The sequence below is a fragment of the Choristoneura fumiferana genome, chromosome Z (genome assembly GCF_025370935.1).
Source record: "Choristoneura fumiferana chromosome Z, NRCan_CFum_1, whole genome shotgun sequence".
Classification (NCBI taxonomy): domain Eukaryota; kingdom Metazoa; phylum Arthropoda; class Insecta; order Lepidoptera; family Tortricidae; genus Choristoneura; species Choristoneura fumiferana.
The window spans coordinates 13340087-13367669 of NC_133472.1; the positions used below are offsets into that span (position 1 = coordinate 13340087).

Below are 27583 nucleotides of genomic sequence, written 5' to 3' on the forward strand. Positions count from 1 at the left end.
CCTATATGGCTTAATTGTTATAATTCTTAAGTACTGATCTTTACTTTTAATAAATACAGCCTTAATTGTCAAAATTTGCTGCATATGCATGCCCTCCACCATATCAGAGTTTAGCCCGTATGAATAAAAATATAATGATCATCCTCAACTCTCAACTTTAATAAAAAATAGGTCACTTAAAGAATACAAGACAAAGTAGCTTCTTTACTGGACAGCGCATCTTTGCGCACTCAAGTTCATTTTATATTGTGCATAAAGCAATTTTGTTCGAGATGCTTCTGAATGGTCTTAGTTCTTATTAGTACCTAGAGTCAAAGCCATTTCAAATTGTAAAGGGGGATTCAATTACGTGGAGTGTTTGTTCAGCGAGCCATCGGGCACGAGCGGCAGGTGGCGCGCGGGCTTATCACGGGCCACGGCGAGTCCACGGCACGGGCCCGATTTGATCGAAAGTTGGTTCGCCGCCCACTGATAAAACCACTGCCATGAAAATATTCCTATTAACCACATTAAAAATATATATTTTCAACTAAAAAGTTATGGTATCAGCATTTTAGCATTACGTACGGAGTTAACCCGACCCGCCATTTATTTAAACGAAACGACCTAACGGCTTGCGGGTTGTTTGAATTTGAGCATTTTATGTGTTCATCTGGATGTTCATGTTAATGGGCGACCCTTAGCGGTTATGGCTTCGAGGTGTCCGCGACGCAACATAGCCACCTTGTTATGAAGTGTATGCATTAACAGCGCACTAAATATGCAGTGTTGTGTTTTATATTAATGATAATGTCTCATAACTCGTTGTACGCATCCTGGCATGTACCTCTTACATTTTTTGAAATTATCCCTACTTTTATTATTTATTTTTATTATATAATATTATAAATGCGAAAGTAACTCTGTCGGTCTGTCTGTCTGTTACGCTTTCACGTCGAAACCACTAAACCGATTTTGATGAAATTTGGTACAGAGATAGTTTGAATCCCAAGAATCAACATAGGGTACTTACCTTTTATTCCGGTAGAGAACGCCACCGCGCGATAACCTAGATCGGCGCAGACGAAGTCGTGGGCATAAGCTAGTACAGAATAAGTTTAGAAATTTACTATGAAATATTAGCCCTAACAAAAAATAAGCACAATGCTTTAAAGGTACGCAAAACAATTATAAAATGGAGTTGTTTACATTGGACAGGCTGACAATGCTACATATACATTATGAAGTGGGTACCCAAGTAAAACCTTTTGTTGGCTGCGACCACGATATTTATTCCGTACTTTTACTCGTACATTTGATATGTTTTTGTAAAATTGTTTTTAACTACAGTCTTCGTTCCTGCAACTGCTACTGAAGGAGCTGAACGCTTCGTCTGGAACCGTGTCAGTTTACGGCTCAATGTCATACGCGTGCCAGGAGGCGTGGTTGTTCCCGGCGACTGTGCGGGAGAACATACTGTTTGGCTTGCCCTTCATACCGAGCAAGTATAAAAACGTAAGTTTTTTTTAAATCTAGAGTGCACACTCATAAACATTCGTAAAATATTAAACATAGTCAGTTATAGCAAGTCAGTTATAGAAGCTTTAATGTACAAAAAACTTGTTAGTTTTTCAAGTCAAATAATCAAGTGAATGTCATCCACTTCTAGTGGTCGAATTGTAATATATGTCCCACGTAGGTGGCATGCAAGTCCAGTGAATGATAATGAATGATTGTCAGCTAAAAGGATTAAACTTTTTTTAAAACAGTGACTTAATATATATCAGTAATCAAACAATTTCCAACCACAGCTTGAAATGAAATACATATATATTTTTTTATTCGACTGTATGGCAATACATATAATAAAGCTGAAGAGGGTCGAAAGTCTGGACATGGAAGATATAGTTTATCCATAAATGATAAAGTTTATCCAGCGCCTGTATACAGTAAATATATACATATAACATAAATATCTACAACTATAAAATTATTGAACTGATAAACTATTTTGCATTATTATTAAACTAAGTTAGGCAAGTTCCCACTCGCTGTACGCCTGTTATAAAATTAATAGTTATTGTTATTGTTGAACAAGTCTGTAAAGTTACTATTTGGCGCGGGAGTTTTTATTGAAACACGAGCAAGCGAGTACTTCCGGATTGCCCCACGAGCAAAAGCGACTGGTTCAACAGAATAATCTTGAGCATAGCCGATGGTGTCACGGCAAGAGACACTAAACAACTGTACTGCCAAGCGAATCGTGCAATATTTTACCTCAATACAGTGAGAAAAACAATATACATAATAGGTTGATAACCTCATTACTGAAAACATTATTTTTCTATCAAGAAAAAGTGAAGTGTATCACAGCTCATCGTCACATTCGAATTTCAGAAACTGTTTCTACACTAGCGGGAAAAATACGTATCCACTTAGATTTTAGAAGGACAAAGAAAGACTTTTCGAGCTAGAGAGGTAAAAATAGTTTTTTTCAGGTGTGTAAGGTGTGCGCGTTAGAGAAAGACTTCAAACAGTTTCCCTTCGGGGACCAGACCCTGGTGGGCGAGCGCGGAGTGTCACTATCGGGAGGACAGCGCGCGCGGATCAACCTCGCACGTGCTGTGTACCGAGAGGTAAGGTCCAAGATTAAACACAGCATACACATACAAGAAACTTTACAAAATACGTCATTTTAGAGGGCACATTCGTAAACGATAGTAACCTTTTTCTGCTGCAATGAAAACTGCCTCTGAACTGGAGAAGCCACCAATGAGATCTTTGCCCCAGTAGGTTTTCGTGTAAAATCATGTCCATTTTTAAAGTGCGCGTAATGTGCAATATTGTGTTAGCCCATTTCAATGGGAATTATTTAATAAAATAATTATTTATTTATTTAAACTGAACCGATTATTATATTTACTATGTAATACATAGAACAAACTGCCAAACATAAATAGTAATTTATTTAGTTTTAGGTTTTATTTTTATTTTATTATATAAAATAATTTATATTGGATATTTTTGCCTATATACATGCCGCTACAAATACATACTTTTGTATTATTTTCAATGTGTTTTAGTTTCAATATGATTTAGGAAATATAACTTCTAACAGGAATACCGTAAAGATAGTTCAAAAATAGGGAAGACAAAATTTCGAGTTGGACCCCAGAAATTTATATATTATTGGTATAAAGAAAATATTGTGCTTGTCATCATCGTGATCGTTAATTGGACACAAAAAGATACGTGATCATGCAACACGCTGCATCTGATACATAACGATATAATTACATTAGGTACACCGCGTGTCTAAAACCTCATGAGTTAAATTAGGTGCCCCTTATTTTGCATAACATTAATTGTCCTAATATGAATTCGCATAACCGATTTGGCATAACATAATTGTGCATAAGAGCGAACTTGCATAATTATAAAGAAGCATAACACTTATTTAGCAAAATAATGAATTAGCATAATTTAAATATGCTTAACAGTATTAACTATAATTTAAACTGTTATAAAAAGAAAGCTCTTCAGGGCAAAACCGACTCGATTAGGTTAGGTTCAGAAGGCTAAGGCAGGAACGAAGCGTATGTTAGGTATTTTTTTATAATAGCCCAATAATAGATATTTTCACATAGTACTTCACTTCTCAGATCTAATGGAATTGAGTAAATAAAACATAAATCATTTTACTTTTAGAAATAATTTTTAACTTAATGCAACACTTTATTGTTTGGCAAATAAATTTTTCAATAAGATAATCATTTTATGTTTTGCTCTTTTATACTTATGCAAAGTAAAGTTATGCTAATTAAATTTATGCCAACTTATCGTTATGCCAATCCTCATTATGCGCATTTACATTATGCGTATTCAGTTATGCAAACTATTGTTATGCGACTTATGCGAATTAATTATTATGCGAAATAACGTTAAGCCAATTTCAATTAGGATACTTAATTTTATGCGAATGAATAGAGAACCAGTTAAATTAAATATCAAGTGAGCGTTCATACTTAGAATACGCATGCTCGATGCGATACGCTTGATCTTAAAACGCTAAGATGACATGAATGTGGTCCCACCCTTAGGCTTAAATTGCTTTTGTGTTTGTCGGTGCAACCCGTCGTCTGCTGTTATTGTCGAAAACAAATGGACTTCAATCACTATGCATGGGATTTCAGAGTGGATAAAATCATTCGCCAGATTAAGCGACCTCTTGGAAAAATAGAGGGATGGTATTTACGAGTAGTTACTCAAGTAATTAGAACTTTAATGAAGATTTTTTTGCCATATATGTAATCAGCGACAAAAAATTTGGCCCACTAGCTCTACATACAAAATAACCTACGGGTGTACATCTGCATACATTTGAGGGTCAGATTTTATGCCTCTCAGTATACGAGTATTTTAGAAATATTTCAGAAAGGACAAAATTACAGAATTACTAAGTGAGATAAGTTCAACAAACATTACGCCATGTAATCAGATTATATTGCTGTAGGTACATTAGTATGTATACTATAGATTTTTCTGTTTGGCATGGACGCCGTTTCAAAGCTGGAAGCATCGTTTCAAAGGTTATGCTGGCATTAACAGGTAGCTATTTTTAAAATGGGTCTAGAGTGCGCTACAAACGATCCGAACATAAAAAATGCAAGAAGTGCTGCGGCCTGCGCGTAGGCGTCCCGTTGATGCCGTGGTTACTATATCTTCAGGAGTTCTCGCGTTCTTTATAAAGAACAAATTAACACTAAAAATAACGGCGAATGTACTTCATAAAGAACAAAATGTTAATTGAAAAGAATTTTAATATCCAAAATAACAAAGCTAAGGAAGGGAAGGTTAGGTACACTCAGGTCATATGTAATACATTTGTTAATAAAAGTTAGGAGTAGTACTTAGGTACTAAATAAATTATATGAACCTGTTCCATTATTATAAAATATTTAAGTACAAGAAATTCACCAGTCCCACTGTCTGTGCGAAATCAAATTTTGATAGAACCTTTTAACCGCCAATACGTTTTCATTCATACGTGCCCGTATCGCCACCTACACCGAAACTATATGAAATTTTGTCTTAATTATAAGACTGCGGCGAAATGAGCTGGATATTTTTTGTCTTATAATTCAGACAAGGCGGTTAAAGGGTTAAAGGCCCACGTTCTAGTTGTCGGATTGAATATAAGTTAAATGTATACATTTACAATTAACAAAAAGTAGTATTAGCAAAAAAAAATTGTTAATAATAATTTTATAACAAAAACTTATTTAGATGGTAACCTTTTTACTACTTTAAGATGCGGTCTCTGTTACACTTATGAAATTAAATTGTAAGCTCTGCGCTGATTTGCCAATGCAGTAATTTAACCTTAGCGCAAGAAGCGCTATACTTACTTAGCTTCATGCTGATTGTTTGAAATGTCTTTGATTATGATTGGTTATTTGGAGTCTTTTTGTATTTTTTATTTCAACTCCAAATTTGTTACTTTTACGGGTATCCCGTGAAACCATATCGAAAATACAAACTGAGACATGGATGCACAGAAAAACCAGAAAAAGAGACCAGCGCTGGGAATCGAACCCAGGTCCTCAGCAATCCGTGCTGCGTGCTATAACCCCTACACCACCGCTGGACAGGAATTTAGACACGAATTTTTCCTATGCATACATATCTCAGGTTGCTTATTTCTACTACGCTACTTATGCAGCAGCACTAGCGACATCTATGTTTTTCGCTCTCATCGAGAGACGTCACATTCTATCGGAACCAACCGCTCACCCAGACAAGAGATGTCGCTACTAAGCAATCAAATTATGATTGGTTATTTGGAGTCTTTTTGTATTTTTTATTTCAACTCCAAATTTGTTACTTTTACGGGTATCCCGTGAAACCATATCGAAAATACAAACTGAGACATGGATAACACACACACATAAGTAACAAATTTGGAGTTGAAATAAAAAATACAAAAAGACTCCAAATAACCAATCATAATTTGATTACTTAGTAGCGACATCTCTTGTCTGGGTGAGCGGTTGGTTCCGATAGAATGTGACGTCTCTCGATGAGAGCGAAAAACATAGATGTCGCTAGTGCTGCTGCATAAGTAGCGTAGTAGAAATAAGCAACCTGAGATATGTATGCATAGGAAAAATTCGTGTCTAAATTCCTGTCCAGCGGTGGTGTAGGGGTTATAGCACGCAGCACGGATTGCTGAGGACCTGGGTTCGATTCCCAGCGCTGGTCTCTTTTTCTGGTTTTTCTGTGCATCCATGTCTCAGTTTGTATTTTCGATATGGTTTCACGGGATACCCGTAAAAGTAACAAATTTGGAGTTGAAATAAAAAATACAAAAAGACTCCAAATAACCAATCATAATTTGATTGCTTAGTAGCGACATCTCTTGTCTGGGTGAGCGGTTGGTTCCGATAGAATGTGACGTCTCTCGATGAGAGCGAAAAACATAGATGTCGCTAGTGCTGCTGCATAAGTAGCGTAGTAGAAATAAGCAACCTGAGATATGTATGCATAGGAAAAATTCGTGTCTAAATTCCTGTCCAGCGGTGGTGTAGGGGTTATAGCACGCAGCACGGATTGCTGAGGACCTGGGTTCGATTCCCAGCGCTGGTCTCTTTTCCTGGTTTTTCTGTGCATCCATGTCTCAGTTTGTATTTTCGATATGTCTTTGATTGTCATATGTTTTTTCAAGGCTGATATATATCTCCTGGACGACCCATTATCAGCGGTGGACGCCAACGTCGGCCGGCAACTGTTCGAGGGCTGCATCAACGGGTACCTGCGCGGACGCACGCGCGTGCTCGTCACGCATCAGATTCACTTCCTTAAGGCTGCTGACTACATCGTCAGCTTAAACGAGGTGAGAAAGCAGCTTGCTTTGTACGGAAACGATGCACGATGTGGCGAATATAAATCCGTTACACACCTCTATGTACAACCACCAGGCATAGCGAGTGGGTCCACCTTTATGGTGTTAATATTATGTTTGTTCGAACAAAGCTTGTATTATTTAACAAGTTTGTACTTAACACTTTTTTGTAATTTTGTTTTATTTCCTTTTTGTACAATAAAGAGTATAAACAAACAAACAAACAAACAAAGCGCTTTGCTTCCCTACTTATTTAAAAGTACGAACTGCTAAGGATTGGAATTTGGTTCCGTCGTGTGTTTTTTCAGTCACGCTTGGCTGTTTGTTTTTGCATTTTCAATCACTCCTATTTGAAGCAATTTTTTTGGTCGTTACGATCAGAATTGCATTTTGAAACATGTAGGTTTTTTTCAGGGTCGAGTAGAAGACATGGGCACATTCGACGAATTGTTGACATCGGGCAAAGACTTTGTAAAACTATTGTCCTCAGGAGACGAAACCAAAGATAAGGACTCGCTTAGTGTCAATTCAGTAAGTTTCAGTGACTTTTAATTATAATTGAGCATAATAAATTTTTAAAAAATGGACAACTTACCCCAATTGATCTAGTCCCAAACTAAGCAAGACTTGTACTATGGGTGCGAGGCAACAGATAAACATAGGTACTTATATACATATTAAACGTCCAAGACCCGAGAACAAACATTCGTATTATTCTTACAAATATCTGCCCCGACCGGAGATCGAACCCGGGACCTTCATAGTCTGGTTTTCTAACCACTCAGCTATCCGGTCGTATTTATAACACATGAATTGGCAAGGACTTAATCATTGTTTCAGAAAACCGATGATAAGTCTAAAGCATTATTGAGAAGTATCTCAACAGTGAGTGAAGCTACGTCAGAACAACCAGAATTCGAGACACAGAAAGCCGTGGCAGAAGAGAGGCAGTCGGGTAATCTGCGATGGGAAGTCATATCGTCATACTTCTTCTCTGGGAACAGCTACTTATATGTTTTCTTCACTGTGATGGTTATACTTTTGGCTACGGGGTCAGCAGCGGCGACGGACTACTGGATCAGTTACTGGTAAATTAAAAAAAACATGATTCATAAATAATATTTCCGAAAAACTTTCCGTAAATTCAGCGTGATGTGATGGTTTATCGTTTTATCATTTGAATTATGTCTTGGTCCTATTGTTAATATTATTTTTATTTCAAGGTCCAATCAGATGGCCTTATATGAAGAAGAAACTGGTGGAATTGATCCCGGTAAGTAATTAGAAACAAGTTAACATATCATCGTATCGATATTTGTATCAATATCAAAATTCTGTCTGGCCGATTAGAAAAACGGAAATATTAACGCGTCATTACAAATATACTGACCTGCCGATAAACTAATTTGGAATTGGTTAGAATGAAACTGACATTAAATAACATACTAAGTCTCCTAAAATATCCTTATTCATTTATATGGAACTTCGTACTAAAATGGGAACTTTATTTTCTGTCACTTAAATTTAGATTTGTCACTAAACTGCGATACCGTAATTATAATATCTATCCCTAAGAAATATCTCTAAGTACGAGTCATCAGATTAATGTAAACCTGTATCCTTAATTATAGTTTGATCATCAAAACTCGATCACCAAAATAATAGATTTGTCACCTAATAAATAGATCACCACCACACTACACTGACACGTTTCGAACTCAACCAGAGCTCATCTTCAGAGTAACACAACCGTACACCGTGCTACCAGATGTTAGTCTAACATCAGTGTGGTGGTGGTGATAGATGGGGTTTGTGTGATGTGTGTGTGTTCTTACAGTGTGGAGGTGGAGGAACTGCATGAACACGCATATTTTGCATAAACTTAGCTATCGTAAGGTCGCGGGTGAGCAAGGAAATTCTTTTAGTTCATTGATATGGACCACCGCGTCCTAAATATGATAGCTGATAAAGTAGATTGTCCATATGTACGCCATTGTTGCGATAGACATGTAAGAATAAATTAATTTTTAAATAATTCTGTTGACATGATTATAATTTCAATTAATTTAGTGTTTTTTTTTAATATAATGTCACAATACAATTTATTTATTAATCAAGTGTATTTTGTTTCTGTGTATTTTTTTTCTTTTCTATTTGTATTTTATATGAGTCATGTTACTTGAAATAAATGAATATTATTAAAGTCGCGTGATTCAATAAATTATTTAAAGTTTGGTTTTCCCTCAGACGCCGGTCTAGATGTACCGATGGGTCGCTTCACTACGGCACAATATCTGGCCATCCACGGCGGGCTGGTGGGCTCTGTCATCCTGTTGGTCAACGTGCGAGTATTGCCGTTCGTACAACTTTGCGTCTCCTCCTCCAAGAAGCTGCACGATCGCATGTTCTCCGTCATGCTGAGAGGCATCATGCGATTCTTCGACACCAGCTCTTCGGGTATGCCTTATATTAAAATAAACACGGTTTAGCATTCATACTTATATGCTCGTAGATTCATGCATATTTTGACGAAGAGTATTTTTATATTATATAGTTAGATGGCTGAATTGTAATGGCGGATAGTTCGTGTCGATGTGTTTGGTTTTTAATAATGGTATTCGTAAGATTAGTGGCGTGTTTTACCAATTCCATAAATTCGCAGAATCACGTGGTTAGGTTTAATTAGAGATGTTGTTTCAATTAAGAACAACCTAAATGAAACCAAATTCCGAAATATGATGAGAATAATAATAGGCTATAATGACTGTTTAAATTACTAGGTAGCTGTTATGTGTCGTATCGCCACTGCGCTACAATTTATGTGTAATATTTTTTTCAAGCAAGTGTTACGCGCGACGTTCATTTACAAGAAATTCTTTATGAAATACCGCCAATCTGAGTAATTTCCTCGTTCTTACTTACAAGAGTACTCTTTTACAGGACGCATTCTGAATCGATTTACTAAGGATATAGGCGCACTGGACGAAATTCTTCCTCGCACTCTGCTCGACGTGTTTCAAATATACAGCACGTTGGCAGCCATCCTCATCCTGAACGCCGTCGCCTTGTACTGGACCCTCATACCTTCCGCAGTGCTCATGTTGCTGTTCTTTTTCGCCGTTAAAATTTACATGAATGCTGCTCAGGGCATCAAGCGGTTAGAAGGAACAAGTAAGCTCAGTACAGTTTCAGAGTGTATTTTTTTAACAAATACAAAAGTGTTAAGTAGTTTTAATGTTGTGAAGCGATATGGCAATCAAAGTTAAGTTAAGTAAACTACCAGAAATAAAATAATTTGTGTAAATTTAAAGCGAGAGGGAAGTAGATATGTGACAGTTGACACCGTTGACACGTCTGCGAATGCGACTTTTCGAACAATTTTAGGTAGTAGTGATAAAATGCGTGCTAATTTATTTGAATGAAAAAAGGAAATATAAGTTTCCTTTAAAACTTTCTTTTTTAATGCAAGTTTTTATTTTGACTGTACTTTTTGTTGAGTGTACTTGCACTGGCATCCAAGTCATCCAATTTACATATTATGGATACCAGATTTCAAGACAATCCGACCACAGGAAGTGGGTCAAAACGACCCTACAAGATTTCACCCAAACAAAAAAATAAAAGCTAAAAATAAACACATAAAAGTAGGTTGTCTAGGTAGGTAGCCTTAAATATTAACTAGATACTCTTAAAGTTTACGGTTATAACAAAAACACACACTGTATTGTGTACTTACTGCATAAATCAATTCCAAAGTGATAGAGCTAGGTACAGTCGAGTTCATAAGCTTGTGAGCAATATTTTTTATCAAAAATATCTGAACAAGACTTTATTGTTAATGGCGTAGACGCGTGTTTAGATATTTTTGATCAAATTTTTGCTCACAAGACTATGAACTTGACTGTACCTACCTAATACCGTGTAATGTGTGATATGATATTACTTTCTAGCAAAAAGTCCTGTTTTCGGCCAAGTGACATCTTCGCTGTCTGGTATAGCCACGATAAGATCATGCGGAGCACAAGATTCACTTATCGAAGCTTTCGATCGTCATCAGGTCAGTTATGTAGTAGTTAAACCCTTAAATGATTCAAAATAGTATACGTTTTTATATCATAAATAGTAATTATATCAGAATGAGTAGTAGGTAAGCAAGTGGCTATTAGAAAAAGCGTCCGTAAGAGTAAATAGTTGATGTTAGGTAACTGCGACCGGGCGTGAGCGCCGCCATAAGCAGCTTGTCGCTTGCCGCTGCCAATGAAATGGTTCAAACGACCTAACTAAGCTTCAATTATTTGCTTCTTACTGAAATTTATATTTTAAGTATACACTTATTGACGTCGCAATAAACTAAAAATATTTTATACAAGGATAAAAAAAGTTTACTATGAATAATGATGATAAACTAATAAAATTTCATTCAACTTCAGTCTCCAAGAGAAATTTTGCCTCACCAAAAATGTAATAATAGGACAAAAATATCATTAAATCATTAATTAATCATCCACCTACAAGCTTCACCTTGTTGTTGTCAAAGATCAAAACAAAACAATACCTAGATACCATTAAATTGTACCGTAATGTACTTACTTTACTTTATAAAACTCTTCTCGGGTAGGTACGCTAGAACTTTGGAGAAAGAGGAATTATCAGTTTTGGTTATAACTTCGCATGGTAGGATAAAGAAATCACATGACAAAGGGGTCATTCAACAAATTCTCCTTTCTATTTATATTTTTTAATCAATCAGGAACAGATCTTTCGATATTAACTTGTTACGATTTATAGGGCCTTACAAAGCTGCAACAAGCACCCGGTTAAAGGAAATATTTTCAAAATTTAGTGGTATGTATGATTTTTTTTAAATTAATTGCACTTTAACTTATTGCCTGTAACCCAAGTGACTGTGATTTGTTATTTTGCCTGCCATGCGAAAAGTTTGCTCAGTTGTATCCAGGTGTTTAGTCACAAGCAAACAAGCGTTACCTGTGTTCAGATACACTTGCACATATATTTGCGACGATCATCCCAATCGTCGACATTAATACAAAGTTGGATGTACCTATCTGCCATTCCTTAAAAAATTATAAAAGAAACATTTTTAGTGTACCTGTACCTTAATGTACCTTTTTTTAAATATTACAAAAAAATATGATTTTTCCTGCTCAGAATAAAGAGCACTATCGATTCCAATAGTTTAAAAAAATGACCCTTAAAGGACAACACACACAGAAAGCGTGCGCGGGTCGGGTCGTGTCCGCCGCGTGACCCGCGCTGCTCGTTCTATTCACACAGAGAGCGAGTCGGACCCGCGACGGGCCCGCAGCGGCTATCAATGTTGCCAGTTTAGTGACTTTAATAACAACACACGTCGTGAACGGTCCTTCTACACGAGCACGGCCCGCGAGCCTATCAGTTGCCGGTTTATCAATTTTAGTGACTTAGTCCCTAGAAGTGATGACTTTGACGAATAAAATGGTTTATCCGGCGACTTTTGGAGTACAAATTAAAACAGTTCTAGAACCATCGAATGCTTAATGGCTGGAAAGATTTGCCATAACTTTCGGAGTGACATAGGTTATAAAATATTTTAATATGGCTTCTACGAAAAAAAATATGGCGGAAGAATGAAAAAAATATTTTGTATTGTTACAATATGGGTACCAAATGAAACATTATATTTTTAAAAGCAAAATAACCCAACTGCCTTAAAAACTAAAAGGAAGAAAATAAGTCTAGGGGTCTAGAACACCGTTAAGTAGCAAATTTAAAGTTCTACAGTCGGGACCCATTTAATTTTCAGATTAGATTAAAGTTCCGATATAACCTGGCCTTAAGTAGATACCTATATATTTTGCCTAACAGAGTTTATAACATTAAGACATTATATGTAGAGTCATTCACGATGACGCGTGCCGTGATTCTTATTACAATGTCATTTAAGTATGTCTAATTTTGACAAAATCACGCGTCTTCGTTAGGTATACATATTACTAAAAATTTATACATCTTCTTTATCTTTCATAAAGTCACTTCCCGCAGTCTGTCTTACTGTATGTGTGTGTATAATTTATGTATGGACGCTTCTTTAGATGTTTAAAACTACGCAACAGATTTTAATGCGGTTTTGACATCAGTCAGATAATTTTTGACGGAAGGTTTTGTATGTGTATGTACCTATATAACACGTATAAAATAGCGATGCGCCTCGTGCCTCAGTTTCGCGTAGATGTTGATTTTTGGGGCAAGAAAAATTTAAACTTGCACCCGTGCAAGCTAGGGCGGATCACTAGTTTATTTATATTTAAACGATACCAAATTACTCCCGGATTTTGAAGATTGCTACAACTCTGCTCTTCGAGTGTCATCATTATAACAGGCGAAACGCAAAAGGCTTGTTACCTACTCAATTATAATTTTTTAACTTTTTAACCAAGTGTTTGATGAAATTACCTAACATACCAATTTATTCTGCTGAAATTGGTTCAGATTCGTTAAAAATCTTTCATAAGTCCATTATGTAACTCCAGAGGCGCTACTACGAAACTCTCAAATCGAAGTCCGTATCGCACCGTTCCTTTCACTCGCGTATTAATGACATAAGCATCAGCGGGACGGCAACATACGAAGTTAGAGTTTTGCACTTCGTGGTATAGGGCCAGGCTCCAGGGTGAGAACCTTCCCGAGTATTACGGTATTTCCGGGTATCTTTTATTCAAATCACTCTTGTTAACTGCACAACGTAATATTTAATGATCAAGTCCGAGCCGTTTTTATTGGATGTTGCCCGTTTTGCCAATGATGTTTTTGCCTGTTTATTATTCTACGCAAATTTAAAATTTTCAACTTCATTACAGACAGTGCACAAAGTTCATAAATACCAGAAAGTGTAATTTTAATCATTTCATCATAACGTAATGAGATAAACCCTAACTATACTATACTTGTTACCAATTTATCTCAAACCAGAATTGTGAATACGTAATTACAAGCGCTGATTTTTGCATTGATATGCGAACGTAGCTTAAAGCTTCTGACGTTTGAATTCAAACGACTTCGAATTTGGGGATGGTAAAGCAATTTGTTGTTCGACTTTACTTTCATTCCATCACTGACTTTACTTTAAGTACGACTCTGTCTCTAGTCCGCATTGCGAATATTTCATTCATGAATATAGTAAATTGCAATAGAACATTTTATACGCAATAACTATTCCAGGACATGCACACGGCTGCTTGGAATGGGTTCCTGGTGGGAGGCGCCACATTCGGCTTTTACTTGGACACGCTGTGCTTGATTTATCTGGCTACGGTCATATTTGTCTTCCTTTTCGTTGATTTTGGTAAGTTTCCTTTTTTTTCTTGTACGCTTAACTTGAATTGTTTGTATGTAAAAAGAACTTACACACATACACACACACACACACACACACACACACACACACACACACACATCACGCCTGTATTCCAAAATGGGGTAGGCAGAGCACACGAAACGTACCTAATGAAAGAACTTGTAAGTCAAAATTCACCCATTTCTAGTGTTTGGATTTACCTGTGGTACGCATGTATAAACAGGATCACAATCTTACCATCATGTACCATCAGCCAAATATTCGGTCTACTACCCTAAAGTTGATAATCGTTTGCATGTCATAAAACAATAATGTCAATGCACGTGTCTGTCAACTTGAAAGTTCAACTTTAGCGACATATTCATTTGATAGGATCTTGTTGGAAAATTAATAGACCACTTATTTGGCTGATGGTACCAGAATTCACATCGCTAATTCGCTCTTGAGACGTCACAGTAGATATAAAAAAGTGACTCGGTTGGTTTTCATACAGATTGAGGTGTTTGCGTTATCTAGTGTAATCTATATCCCACCAAAAACATGACATGTAAAAAGTTGCAAGTCGGGCAACGCAGTTCTTATATTGCTAAAAAGATTTGAGATGCAATTTTATACCAAGTCGGTTATTTTTGTCAGTACCGGGGGATGCCCATAGAACTCGATTTTCACCAACTTATTTCTTTTAAAACCGTGGAAAATACATTTTATAGTTCTCAAATAAAGAGTAAGCCAATTTTTTTTAATACACATACTGACTTGGCCATCGCATAATGATATAAGAATAATCGTCAACAACAACTTTTTAAAGTAATCCTAATTGAAAATAGCGTCAGCCATGCAGTTAGAGCGATACACATTATGAGTGAGTAGGAATGAGTGCCTTATAAGCGTTAAGTGCGATGGCCAATTCAGTACGTGTATTAAAAAAAAATGGCTTGCTCTTTATTTGAGAACTACAAAATGTATTTTCCACGGTTTTAAAAGAAACAAGTTGGTGAAGACCACCTATAATATAAGATAATACATAAGTTCAATAAAGTCATTGCTGTGTAACTTTGTAATCGCAAGTATTTATTTATATGGGATTACAAACTTTCTTATGCAGTTTATATAATTTTGAAACGTGACTGAAATTGCAACATTTTCGATTTTTCTGTGACTATATAGGCTAAAAACTAATTATATTTAAAATTTGGAGCCTGTGGGTCTGCTAGAAGTACCTTAGAATTATGATGATCGTGAGTCAGTGAGTACTAGGTATGTCAGTGACAAAACTGAGGAACTTTACCATGTAATAGCTCTAAATCTATATGTTCAAATTGAATGTTATTGATAATATATCTAAGTCCCATTAAGCCCTATAGGTACCTGAAAATTCAGGGTTCTAGCTTTACCCATAATAAAATTACAGGATGTTGAAAATAGCCTGGATGGGTTCGAGAAAAGTATGGTACGGCCGTGCCTTTGTTTTTGTTTTGCTCGACTTGGCGGGGGCACTGCCGTGCCCCCAGAACTGTGTCTACAACCTACGTTCGCAGGCGACGCGATCGCGATCGGCAGCGTGGGGCTGGCAGTTACCCAGAGCAATACTCTGACGGTGATGCTGCAGCACGGCGCTCGCATGCTGGTCGAGTTCCTCGCGCAGCTCACCAGTGTTGAGCGCGTCATCGAGTATAGCCGCATCGAGACAGAGGCCAACCTCTTCGACGGAAGTTAGTCCACTTATTCTTCGTAGATAACCAAATATCATCGAGTTAATCCTTCTAATCCTGTTAACTACTATTAGAAATGCGAAAGTGTGCCATGTGTTTTAAGCCTTAGATTTGAATGAAAGTTGATATACAAATAGCTGGATCACGGGAATAACATATACTTAGGTTACTTTATAGGTATATTGGATCGGGATTTACGCACGTTAATTTCCAAAATTTCAACCACTTAGTTTAGAAACACTCAATTTTGCACAGGTGGTTTTCACATAATCGTAAATGAAGACCACCAACACGAAGTTGGTACTTTATTGAAACTCCTTAAAGTCAATCAGTGTAATAGAAATACTTGATCCTAGAAAAAAAAAATAACTTGGCATGCACGTGCTTGGACACAAGCTTCAATTTAAAGCAATCTCATTCATTCGATTGTCTGTATTTTCAGAAGTGACCACTCCAATACTGTGGCCATCACAAGGCAGGGTCGTGTTTACTAACGTCAGCATGCGATATGCACCCGACGCGGCGCCAATTCTGAAAAACTTGAACATTGTTATCGAGCCTGGCTGGAAGGTAATACTAATAAAATAATAGTTATTATCATAGTCAGCACATTTCCGTAATGGAATATTGCGACTTACCCCGAACCCAAATTAGCACATTATGAAAATTACATCTAGCATGATAATTATATCGTAACTATTTCGTGTTTTTATTAACAGGTCGGTGTAGTGGGACGGACCGGAGCTGGCAAATCATCGCTGATATCAGCCTTATTCAGATTTGCTTATCTGGACGGATCTGTTACCATTGACGGCTTGGACACATCACTTATATCTCGACAGGTAATGAGGGCTACCGTTTTCGCGCTCACCAGTTGGCGCCACTATAGACAAAGGTCCTGCCTGAAGTATAGTGGTTAGTTTATTATTACGGGGGTAAAACAAAATTTATATTTAAATAATATTTAATACCTTAAACCGTACCATAAAAATATCGAGCATGCCATAGTGTTGCGTAGTCCCGTTTTGTTCGGAAAAAAGGGAGGACAAAGGTTTCCGAAAGACAAAACTGTCTCAAAACACAGACATTCATAACGCATATTTGCCATAATTAATGTCAGGTATTGCAAAATATTCACTAAATTATTTTAATTATAAATAAACCCGCGTAGCTCCCCCAAAAACAGTGACATTTGACATTTCGGAGACCTCGCTACACTAGCGCCTCTAGCGGCGAATTCATATGCGATAACCCTCATTAGTCCACCTACCCGCCGTGTCTCAGTCAACTGGCAGAATCATCAAAAAATGTATGGAGCCACTTTCTCCTAAATTTGAATTGAATTGAACCCTCATTAGGGTATGTACAGTCACCAGCATTAATATCTGGTACAGCGGAGCGTGCAAAAATATCTGATACGTCCTTCCGGCCCTAGCAATAGAGTCGTTTCAGATATTTATGCACGCTTGTTGTGTCAGATATTGGTGCTGGTGACTGTACCCTCGTGTAGTTAAGTGCACCGTGCGTGCAGGGGGCTATTACAAAATTTGAAAATGGAATTTCGTATCATACCGTCCTTGTCACTCTGGTATTAAATAATATTAACGTAAGCGGAACGGCAAGACACGAAGTTCTAATTTTGAATTTTGCACTGGGCCAGGTTTAATGGAGTCCGTAGACTTGGTGATACATAGGTAAGTATAGTTCGTCAGGCTTTCCCCTGTTTCACCATCCTTTGATTAAATTTATCTGACGGATAAATTTAATTCTGTCTCTGTTTCTTTTGTTCAAATAGATGGAGACGGCATCACATTTATTCGTCAAATAAAATTAATCAATGGGCGCCGGTGAAACAGCCCCTTTGCCTTGTTAATTATTTAATGACTGTTTATTTTCATTTTCAGGATCTTCGAACGAAAATTTCAATTATACCTCAAGAGCCAGTGCTGTTCTCAGCAACAATACGATACAATCTAGACCCATTCAGTACTTACAGTGACGATGACCTGTGGAGGGCACTTGAACAAGTACGGTTCTGAGTAAATACCTAATATAGTTGTTGTTTCAGCTGTTAACATTATATGTTGGGTATTTTAACAGAGTTTTATCCTCTTTCGTCACACCTTTGAATGTTTCTTATACTTTTTAATTAAATAAAAATACCGATTATATGAGACAGCATAATATTTAATATTAATTCATTGGAAATTTACTTTCGGTTTTTTTCTGCCGTTAGTTAAGTACAATAAAATAATAATCACTTGTTTAATTTAACAGGGTACAGATGAAATCAAAACTAGTTGAACTTTTGTAGTAGGTACTTTCTCACTCATCGATATTATTGTTTATGTGACAAAGTTCTAAGGGATAAAGCCATTTTTGAACTTGACTGTACTTTAAATTATTATGGTATTATAACAACTAACTATAATAAATATATCGTTGACAGGTGGATATGAAGACAGCTGTTCCTTCGCTTGACTTCAAGGTAACGGAAGGCGGTGCCAATTTTTCGGTGGGGCAGAGACAACTGATGTGTTTAGCCCGCGCGGTCCTTCGATCGAATCAAATTTTAATAATGGATGAAGCAACTGCTAACGTTGATCCTCAGTAAGTTATAAGTTATAATTAAAACGGCTAAAATCCATCATCCGCGCATCTTTGAGCCACTTGTTAACTTGGTAATTATTTTCAGGACTGACAATTTCATTCAGCAAACGATTCGGACTAAGTTCGCGTCGTGCACGGTGCTGACGATCGCTCACCGACTGAACACCATCATGGATTCTGACCGCGTGCTGGTGATGGATAGCGGCGAGGTGGCGGAGTTCGACCACCCCTATCACCTGCTCTCGGACCCCAAAAGCCGGCTCAGCTCCATGGTGCGCGAGACCGGCGACAGAAACAGTACTCAGCTATTCCGGATAGCAAAGGACGCATACTTCCAGAGCAACCTTAAAGAAAACGCCAAATGAGCAACGCACAAATAATTAGCATTAGTACTTGGGAGGATTCGATGGATCCCGGTGTACCCGAAAGACGGAGACCGTTAATGTATTGAAGGCTGTGAGCTGTTCATGATGCGCACTAGAGTTATCTTGTTTCGTTTGTAAGTCGAACTTTGCCGCTAGTTAAAACTAATGTAAATAGTAATATAAGTATGTGAGTTAATAATAATAAATACTAAAAAATATTTCCATAATTTCGTTTTTACACTTACAATGATTATTAATAATCTTCTCCCATCATAAGACACAATAGCCCTTCCCTTGGGTGACGACAGCGATACAATCTGTAGGCTAAAACCAGCGCCACGAACACCAAAAACAATAGTACTCCTTGAACCTTGTGATCGACAATGTATACTTCCCACGTGTCATTTGTGCAGCCGTGACAGCACCCACCCATTGTCACTCCAGAATAACATGTTCACAAGCCCATCTTCAATGCTTTCTCTTTTAAATTGTAGGTAATTTTACGTTTTTGAATCGATTTTTTTCCATGATTCGAACAAAAATTTATATTCTTGCCAAAAACATTGCAAAACTCAAGGTACTTGTCAATCATCGCCATGTCATCGTATATCATAGACAGGATGCACATGTTTTATATGCTCTAGATTTATTTCTTGCATTTTGAAATCGTATGGATGATGGTCACATTATATGGAGTGTATAGATTTCAACCTACATTCTATAGTAGCGATTATATTCCCTTATAATCTCTACAGCCGAAAGTTAATTCTCGTGGCGTTGCGTTTCCGCGTTAAGTACAGTCACCAGCAATAATATCTGCCACAGCGAAGCGTGCAAAAATATCTGACACGCCTTTCCGGCCCTAGAAAAACAGTCGTACCTGATATTTATGCACGCTTGATGTGTCAGATATTGGTGCTGGTGACTGCACGTAATGAGGGTTTCCTGACACGCGAAATATCGTTAGATGGCGTTAGTATATTGAGGTCTATTTGACATTTGCAAATCATTTTTGTGATTGGCTAAGGTGATTTGATTGAAAATAAATAACTACCTAAATGAGCCAATCGCAAGCAAGATAAACGTTAAATGGACCACACTATATCTATATCTAGCGATATTTCGCTTGTCGGAAAACCCTTATTGGCATCTTTGTCTATATATCTCTTTCGCTTACGCAAATATTCTGGCGCCTGAAGACCGGGCCTAATTGCATAACAAATTATTTAGGCAAATAGTAAACGTGTGCTTCGTGAAATGGGCCACTGGTCCAGCCTTTCTGTTGAACGTGTATATGCGAGATCGCTTCTGCGGTAATGGAACAGTATTTAATTTTATGTATATATACATTGGAAATTTTCCAAAAAAAAATTAAATTTTTACTGGTATCCGATGGAGCTAAAATGTGTTGTATACATTTGTAAATATTTATAGTGACAAAGATCAGTCTGGTAATGAAATTTCTGGTCGCACGTCGAGTATCGTTTCTGTAGGATGAAATTACTTAATAGTGAATGGCACTGACTTGAATTTTGGTACAGTCACCTGCATTAATATCTGCCACAACAGAGCGTGCCAAAATATCTGACACGTCATATCGGCCCTAGAAATAGAGTCATATCAGATATTTATGCACGCTTTGCTGTGTGAGATATTGGTGCTGGTGACTGTAGGCACAATTAAAACACAGTCAACAAAAATGCTTTAATTACAATTGAAATTATGATTTTTTTTAAGGGCAGCAATAGGAGTCTTCGTTTATCGTCACCAACTTAAATAGATGTAATAAAAAAGTGAAAACAAAATGATTTTATTACTTGTACTCTTTTATTTTGCGATTTTTACGTGTAGACAAATATTAAGATTCGGCTACTATATTTACATTTATTCCTCAGACAAATGTTCAAGGTCAATACTGTCGATTTCCTTTAAATCCATTGTTTACTTTTGAATCAGAGCTGGTTTGGTAGATACTTTGCAAAAAATATGTAGATTCCCTTGGTATAGGAAGTATTTTGATAATCATGTCTATGTCGTTTACTTGTTGCCGCTGTCACATTTTCTTATTTTGCACTTGCTGGGGAATCAAACAGCACTCTGTACAGGTTGCAAGTTCAACAACCACACAATCGACACCTGTAGAGGGAGTAACTGAGGTATAATATAACAAAGACGAGGATCGCGATACTACCCAAGATGGCCGGATCTAAGAAATCTTGATACCAAAGGCAACAATATGGATCGTCTGGGGAGCATGGCATAATGTAAGAGCAGTATCAAATGTTACTTATTCTTTTTGTTTTGTTCCGTTAAAATCATGTTTCGTTTTGAAGTACTCTTTATTTCCCTACATTTTTGGTCTATCGATCTTGGCTTTACTAAAACGATTATATTAAACAATTAACAATATTTTACATCCTTGTTACACTGTACTGATGTTTGACATAAAGTCAAGTCAAATACCAACTACAGATTGTGAAGGTAAAGCGGCCAGAACATGTCACAAACAATCAGTATTTTTTTGAGTTTATGGCTTGACAGTTGGTAGTGGTTGGCAAAGAGCATATAACCACTAAGTGTGGCGTGTAGAGCAATCTCTGCGCGGAACAGAAAAAACCAAAATCTCTGTGTATGCAAAAATATCCGACAAAATAGGCATTAAATAGACGGCGCTACAGTAGCAAGTGGGTAAATTTTAAAGGGAGCTAGCTAAACCCAGTAAATTCACCTGTTTTTTTTCACACAGCAGTTATGTGGGATATATTGTCAAAATTTTAACAGACGCTCTCGCTACTTTAGTGCCTATCTAGAGGGATTTGGAATTGTTACTTACCATAGTTAATTTATAATATAACTAGAGAGCGGATTTGAAGTAGCGATTACAAGTTTAATATGGATATGACTAGTGCAATTGGTTGGAAAGATAGGTAGATTTATTTATAATATATCATATTGTTTATTGGTTATCTTATTTTATCTTATTACTAACCTACTGAAATACTTACTGCAATGCAATCTTCTATAAAATATATAATTAAATACAATAAATGTTATTCTTGCAATAAACTATATTTAAAGAAAAATATTTCATTCTAATTCTCCTTGTTTTATACATATCTAACATAATAGATCCTATTTACTACGCACCTTTTTGATAAAAGTAAATATTTGACTTGTTCTAGTCTTATCCATATTAAACTTGTAATCGCTACTTCAAATCCGCTCTCTATTTATAATAACGATCGTGATTATGGCATTGAGATGTTTTGAGACCCTGGGAAGGACATAATAGGATAGTGGAAGTGGAAATGGACGGGTCATGCTGCTAGATACACTGATGACAGATGGACATCAAGACTTCTCAAATGGAGGGGTCCAGACGGAACAAGAAGTGTCGGCAGACCTAGTTGTAGATGGCAGGGCGGATTGGTAGCAGGAACGGGACAAAATTGGACACGAATAACGAAAGACCGACAACAATGGGATTCTTTGATATTTTTTATTCAAATTGTAATATAATATAATAATAACACCCCTCTTTTTGCATCGGGGGTTAAAAATACAAAAAAAGTAAGTTAGTTATAGTTCTTTTTTATTTATTTCTGTTAATTTTGTATATATTTTATATGTTTGTTTATAAATAAATTTTACTGAATTGAAAACTTAAAAAAAAAATTAAAATAATGGGTTTTTTATCGTTTGTCCGAATGTATCGTTTTCTAGAATTTTCATTTGCCATAAAGTAATTTATTTCTGAAATAGTCATTTCTTCAAAGTTGATATTAAATTAACCTAACTTAACCTACTGCATTCTATATGATGACATTTAAAAAAAATCCTGAAAACAGCACGGTTCTATATATTTTATGGCAAACGTTGGTATTGGAAAGTGAAATTTAGGCAAGTAAAGGTAAACGAAAATAATGAAATTTACTATGATGATTTACAATATTAAATAAATAAAGCTATATTATTATTACTATTCTCTTTATTTATTTGAAATTATTTATGGATTCTTAGGTTAGGTTTTTACAATAATTATAATTATAAAAAAGTACAAACAAAATAAAAAATATTGTGAAAACCTAACCTAGTTTGCAGCCGGTGCGTGGCGGGGCAGGGCCCAAGCTACCGGCGGTCAAGGCCGCACAGTGATAAGAGTAGTAGAGGAGACGTGGAAGAACTACCTTCACCCATCTGATAACCAGATGAGACATTTTTTATTAAATATTACTTATTTACAAACATGCCTATCATAGCTTGCCTATCGAAAAGTGTTCATGGCTATTTTTATTTAAATTAATTTTAGTCTTTTTTTTAAATACCTTCACTCTAAAAATAGCCATGAACACTTTTCGATAGGCAAGCTTTGATAGGCATGTTTGTAAATAAGTAATATTTAATAAAAAAAATTGTCTCATCTGGTTATCAGATGGGTGAAGGACGATCTTCAGCGGCACTTAGACCATGAGGAACCTCCGGACGATGCGTGCCGTGTCCAGAAGTACCGCCTTCTGTATCTGGCCCTTGATCCAGTCATCTAGCGAGAGCCTCTTGAGATGTTGGTCGAGGCTCTTCGCTATTAGGCCGTTCGCCGAAACAACTATCGGGCTACAATGATTGTCGAGTCAACATCCCACAATAGTTTGTCCTTCTTGGCCTCCACAACGTTCTCGTCATGTGGGATGGTGATGTTGACGAGCACTGCCTGGCGTTTTGATCAATCTGTCAGCACGATATTAGGCTTATTGGCCACAATAATAATTATAATAATTATTATTATATTATCCCGGAAAATTGTACTGTTCCCACGGGCGCGCCCTTAGGTGATTTTTTGCGGAGAAAATTGCTGGCAACAATTAGTTATTTATATTTATTTCGATAATCTTCATGTGTAACTAAGCCTTAGGGAATGCTGTTATCTCTTGAAGAGTTATGTGCGTTAAATCGCCTACAACATTGTAATATCGTTAAAGGGTAAAAATCACTAAAACATAAGTAGTATGCGTTGACGGCAGTAAAGTACTAATAAAACTCGTCTAACTAATGACACCTTATTTATTAAAATCGGAAGAGTAGTCTTGATGTTACGGTGGAACATAGGTACGTAAATACAAACATACATAGACTGCTAAAATCATTACTCTTCCTTTGGCTTGGCCGTAGTCGAATAAAAACATAAATAACATGACCAATCGTACACAAAAATTACATTTATTGTATTCCACTTTATTCAGTAAAAAAATAGTAATATATCTACAGTATATTGTATGTCGATCCAATTTATGAAAAGTGTAAACAAAGACTCCATTTATCCGAACACAGACATTCAATGATGTGAAAACCTAGAACCTATTGCAAAATATCTGTTCAGTAAATCGATTAATTTATTTATTGAATAGATCAAAGTATTTTTGTCTATTTTATTATTTACAACACTTGATTTCATTCCAAACACTGTTTATTCAATTATAAAAGCAGTAACTATTTTTTTTAATTTTAAGGAAAGTAAATAAAAATCGTTTATTCATTCGCGCATGTGTCGATTTTGAAAATGTCTAATTTTCCACTATCTCTATGCTACTACAGATTATACACGTTTCAATCAAGAAAATAACGTCAGATTTTGACGAACATTTTTCAAATCAAAAATTTAAATTGAAATCAAGTGAATTTTAGTGAAAAAGGTGGTTATACATAGTTAAAAGACATGAATTATAGATAAATGCGTTATTGATTCGATCCAGTGAGTGTTTTTACAAGAACTTTGATGAAATCGGTTTGTTTATACTTTTAATAAATTGGATAGGCATAACGTATAAGTACAAACACTACGCAGTCAGTACCTATATTATGTAAACATTAGCTTAAAAATTACTATCCCAATGGATGACTTTGGTTGTAGGTAATATCAATTATTACTTAAATAATACATAAGCATACCTACCTAGCAAAAGTAACCCAGGCTTGCATAATACTTAATCATACATAACTGAAACAATGCTTTGACGTGTAAGAAAAATAAAACAAGTTGCATTAGGTACATTGCGGAGTTCGACCATTACCATTGACGCTGCAACCCCACGGCCCGTAATGTAACGTAACACGAAATTTTTCTCGCAAGTGCAAACGAGACTAAGTAAATGGGCACAACACCATAGTATAACACCGGCCAAGAGCGTGTCGGACACGCCCGAAATAGGGTTCCGTAGCCATTACGAAAAAAATACATAATATTTTTCTGCACTTTAGAGTTGAATATTTTGCAAACAAATCACTGAATCGAAAATTCGTGTTAGCAAACCCTTAATGGTTTTAAAAGACCTATCCAACGATATCCCACACTACAAGATTGGATGAGAAAAAAAAACACCCCCACTTTACGTCTATGGGAGGTACTCCAAAAAAACTTTTTTTAATTTTTTTTCATCACACTTGCTCGTAAACAATGTCGTAACATGCAGGCTACCTTGGTTGCAAACCCGCAAATAAAACCCTCGACCTTAATGTGCTTGCCATTAAACCCGTGGTCGGTAAATGAGTCATTGCCCGTACTAATTTTCTTGTCATGAAGCCCTAGGTCGGTAAATGAGTTTGGTGCTGCTCGTGCTGGCGTGCTGGTCGGACACATGCTGCCAAGAGCGCAGTCAGCGGTTACGGCAATTTTTGAAATATATTAGTTTTTCTTTTACAAATGTACAATTTTACTCGCAAATATGATGAAAAACATTGTATGTCGCACGGGCGGTACTATAATTACGAACATCGACTCATTAAAGCCCTCAGTCTTCGACTTCGGGCTTCTAATAAACTCTCGTTCATAATTCCTTATTTACCGCCCTTAAGACACAATCTACTATTATTGTACCATTTTGTCGGCATAGCTTACATATACATATATTCGTGCAAAATTACATGGGAATGGATTAGGAGAGATTTAAAGCTGGAGTAAGTAGTGTTTAAGAAAAATGCATCTTAATAAACCATAAAACTTATTCTGTTTTAAACGGTTTTATCACTACGTATATTTGTTACCTACAAATTAGCTACGGAGAAGTATTTGCGCCTCTTCTGGGATGTGCAAAAATCTTTAGTGTTGAATTTAAGATACTAAAAAATTCGCATTCTGATAAATAACTTCAATAGTTACGTTTTTATTATATTATATTAGATTAATTTAAATATCCGTACACCGAACAATACTGTTCATATCTTTGTGACATATTAAGGTACATATTAATAAATGCGCGCGAGTCCGTCCGTACCGTACGTAACTGCGAAGCAAAATTTTGGTCGATGAGCGAAGCGAGCGTGCCGCGGCAACGGCCGGCGAAGTGCCAGCACTGATATGGCGGCGTTTCATGATATGCCTAGGAAATTCATGATTTGGCGGATTTTACGATAGGCCGCCGACATATATAAGGTTCACGACTCAGTCAGTTACCTACTCCATATGCTGGCGATTGTTAAGTTAACAAATTTATTTAACATAAATACAAGCAATAAAGTTTTATTTTACCTGAGCTCAATTTAGGTAAGCAGATAACTTTATGATTATGAAGTTTACCCCTTTATTCATAAAAAAGTTACAGAGCTATTATAGCTAAATCGTCTTTTGTCTATAAGTATCGTGAAAAGGCAAATGTAAAAGTGGAAGATAAAGATAAAATACCGTTAACTCGCTAAAGTCAACAAGCATTGAACAAGGGGGTTATTAGTCGTAACAGATAAAACAAGCAACAGTGTCTTGCTTTGTCGCTAATACGTATTTTTATACAAAACTTAAAGAAAAAGTATTTAGCCACAAGCAAAAAACAAATTGCCATGCTATCGGTCCTAACGTTTAGCCTTATGAACGCCAACCGAAGAAGAGAACAAATAGAAGAACGTAAACTTGACGCTTCAGGACCTACACTCTAGAGTAGCGCACCACATTTTTATTTATTCGCATTTAATCTTATACAGCGTTGTGTCCGCAAGTGATAAAGCAACTGAACTTGCAATAGGTAGTACGAGTACGTTTGTTTTTATAGTTCGGAGAACTTCTTCGCTCGTGAGTTCGACAAAGTTCACAAACTTAGGTACCTAAAAAAGGTCCCTTTTAGGGATACGTCCGAATTTGTACTCTTTTGTTTTGTTGTATTATTTTTGTGTTTTATGTACAATAAAGTATTTACATACATATTTACATACCACACGAGCGAAAAGCTCGCAAAGCCACAAATTTTACAAGAATACATGGATTTGCTGTTACGTCTAACGGGCTACTTAGATGACGGCGGCGTTCTATGCATGACAGGCGTTAAAGTGGTTAAGCAGTCAAAAATTAAGGGGGTGGGTGATCGCTATCATATTTGGCCTTAGCCATATCGAATAGCGATTTCCCCATATTCTCGCCAGTTTCTTTCACCATGAAGTTAAGAAGGCTGTTCGGGTTGCAGAGCAGGACGTAAGGATAGTCGTACTCGGCGACGCGGCCCTTGTCCATCACAAGCACGCGGTCTGAATCCATAATCGTGTTCAATCGATGCGCGATGGTGATCACTGTGCAAGCGGCAAACTCCTGCCGGATTGTCTTCTGAATCAGCGCATCAGTTCTACAATAGAAATAAAATGTAACGAGGATTGGCGAAAAAGATTGTGTGAGAAACCACACTACATA

At 36.6% G+C, this 27583-nt stretch overlaps 2 protein-coding genes across 2 annotated transcripts in view; one reads left to right on the forward strand and one right to left on the reverse strand.

Moving 5' to 3' along the window:
• Window positions 1–19148, forward strand: part of LOC141428023 (ATP-binding cassette sub-family C member 4-like) — a 34755-nt gene extending 15607 nt beyond the window's left edge. The window contains exons 10-25 of the mRNA XM_074087704.1: window positions 1330–1494; window positions 2478–2615; window positions 6704–6871; window positions 7295–7411; window positions 7721–7968; window positions 8104–8153; window positions 9128–9337; window positions 9821–10051; window positions 10831–10937; window positions 14099–14222; window positions 15773–15946; window positions 16389–16516; window positions 16666–16788; window positions 17851–17973; window positions 18396–18556; window positions 18642–19148. Of these exons, the coding sequence (XP_073943805.1) occupies window positions 1330–1494; window positions 2478–2615; window positions 6704–6871; window positions 7295–7411; window positions 7721–7968; window positions 8104–8153; window positions 9128–9337; window positions 9821–10051; window positions 10831–10937; window positions 14099–14222; window positions 15773–15946; window positions 16389–16516; window positions 16666–16788; window positions 17851–17973; window positions 18396–18556; window positions 18642–18921 (2547 nt within the window). The 3' untranslated portion in view covers window positions 18922–19148. The remainder of the gene's footprint in view (window positions 1–1329; window positions 1495–2477; window positions 2616–6703; window positions 6872–7294; window positions 7412–7720; window positions 7969–8103; window positions 8154–9127; window positions 9338–9820; window positions 10052–10830; window positions 10938–14098; window positions 14223–15772; window positions 15947–16388; window positions 16517–16665; window positions 16789–17850; window positions 17974–18395; window positions 18557–18641) is intronic.
• Window positions 19149–23961: 4813 nt separating this feature from the next.
• LOC141440914 (uncharacterized) overlaps window positions 23962–27583 on the reverse strand; it is a 72084-nt gene continuing 68462 nt past the window's right edge. Inside the window, exon 39 of the mRNA XM_074105511.1 lies at window positions 23962–27518. Coding sequence (XP_073961612.1) covers window positions 27248–27518 — 271 coding nt within the window. The 3' untranslated portion in view covers window positions 23962–27247. The remainder of the gene's footprint in view (window positions 27519–27583) is intronic.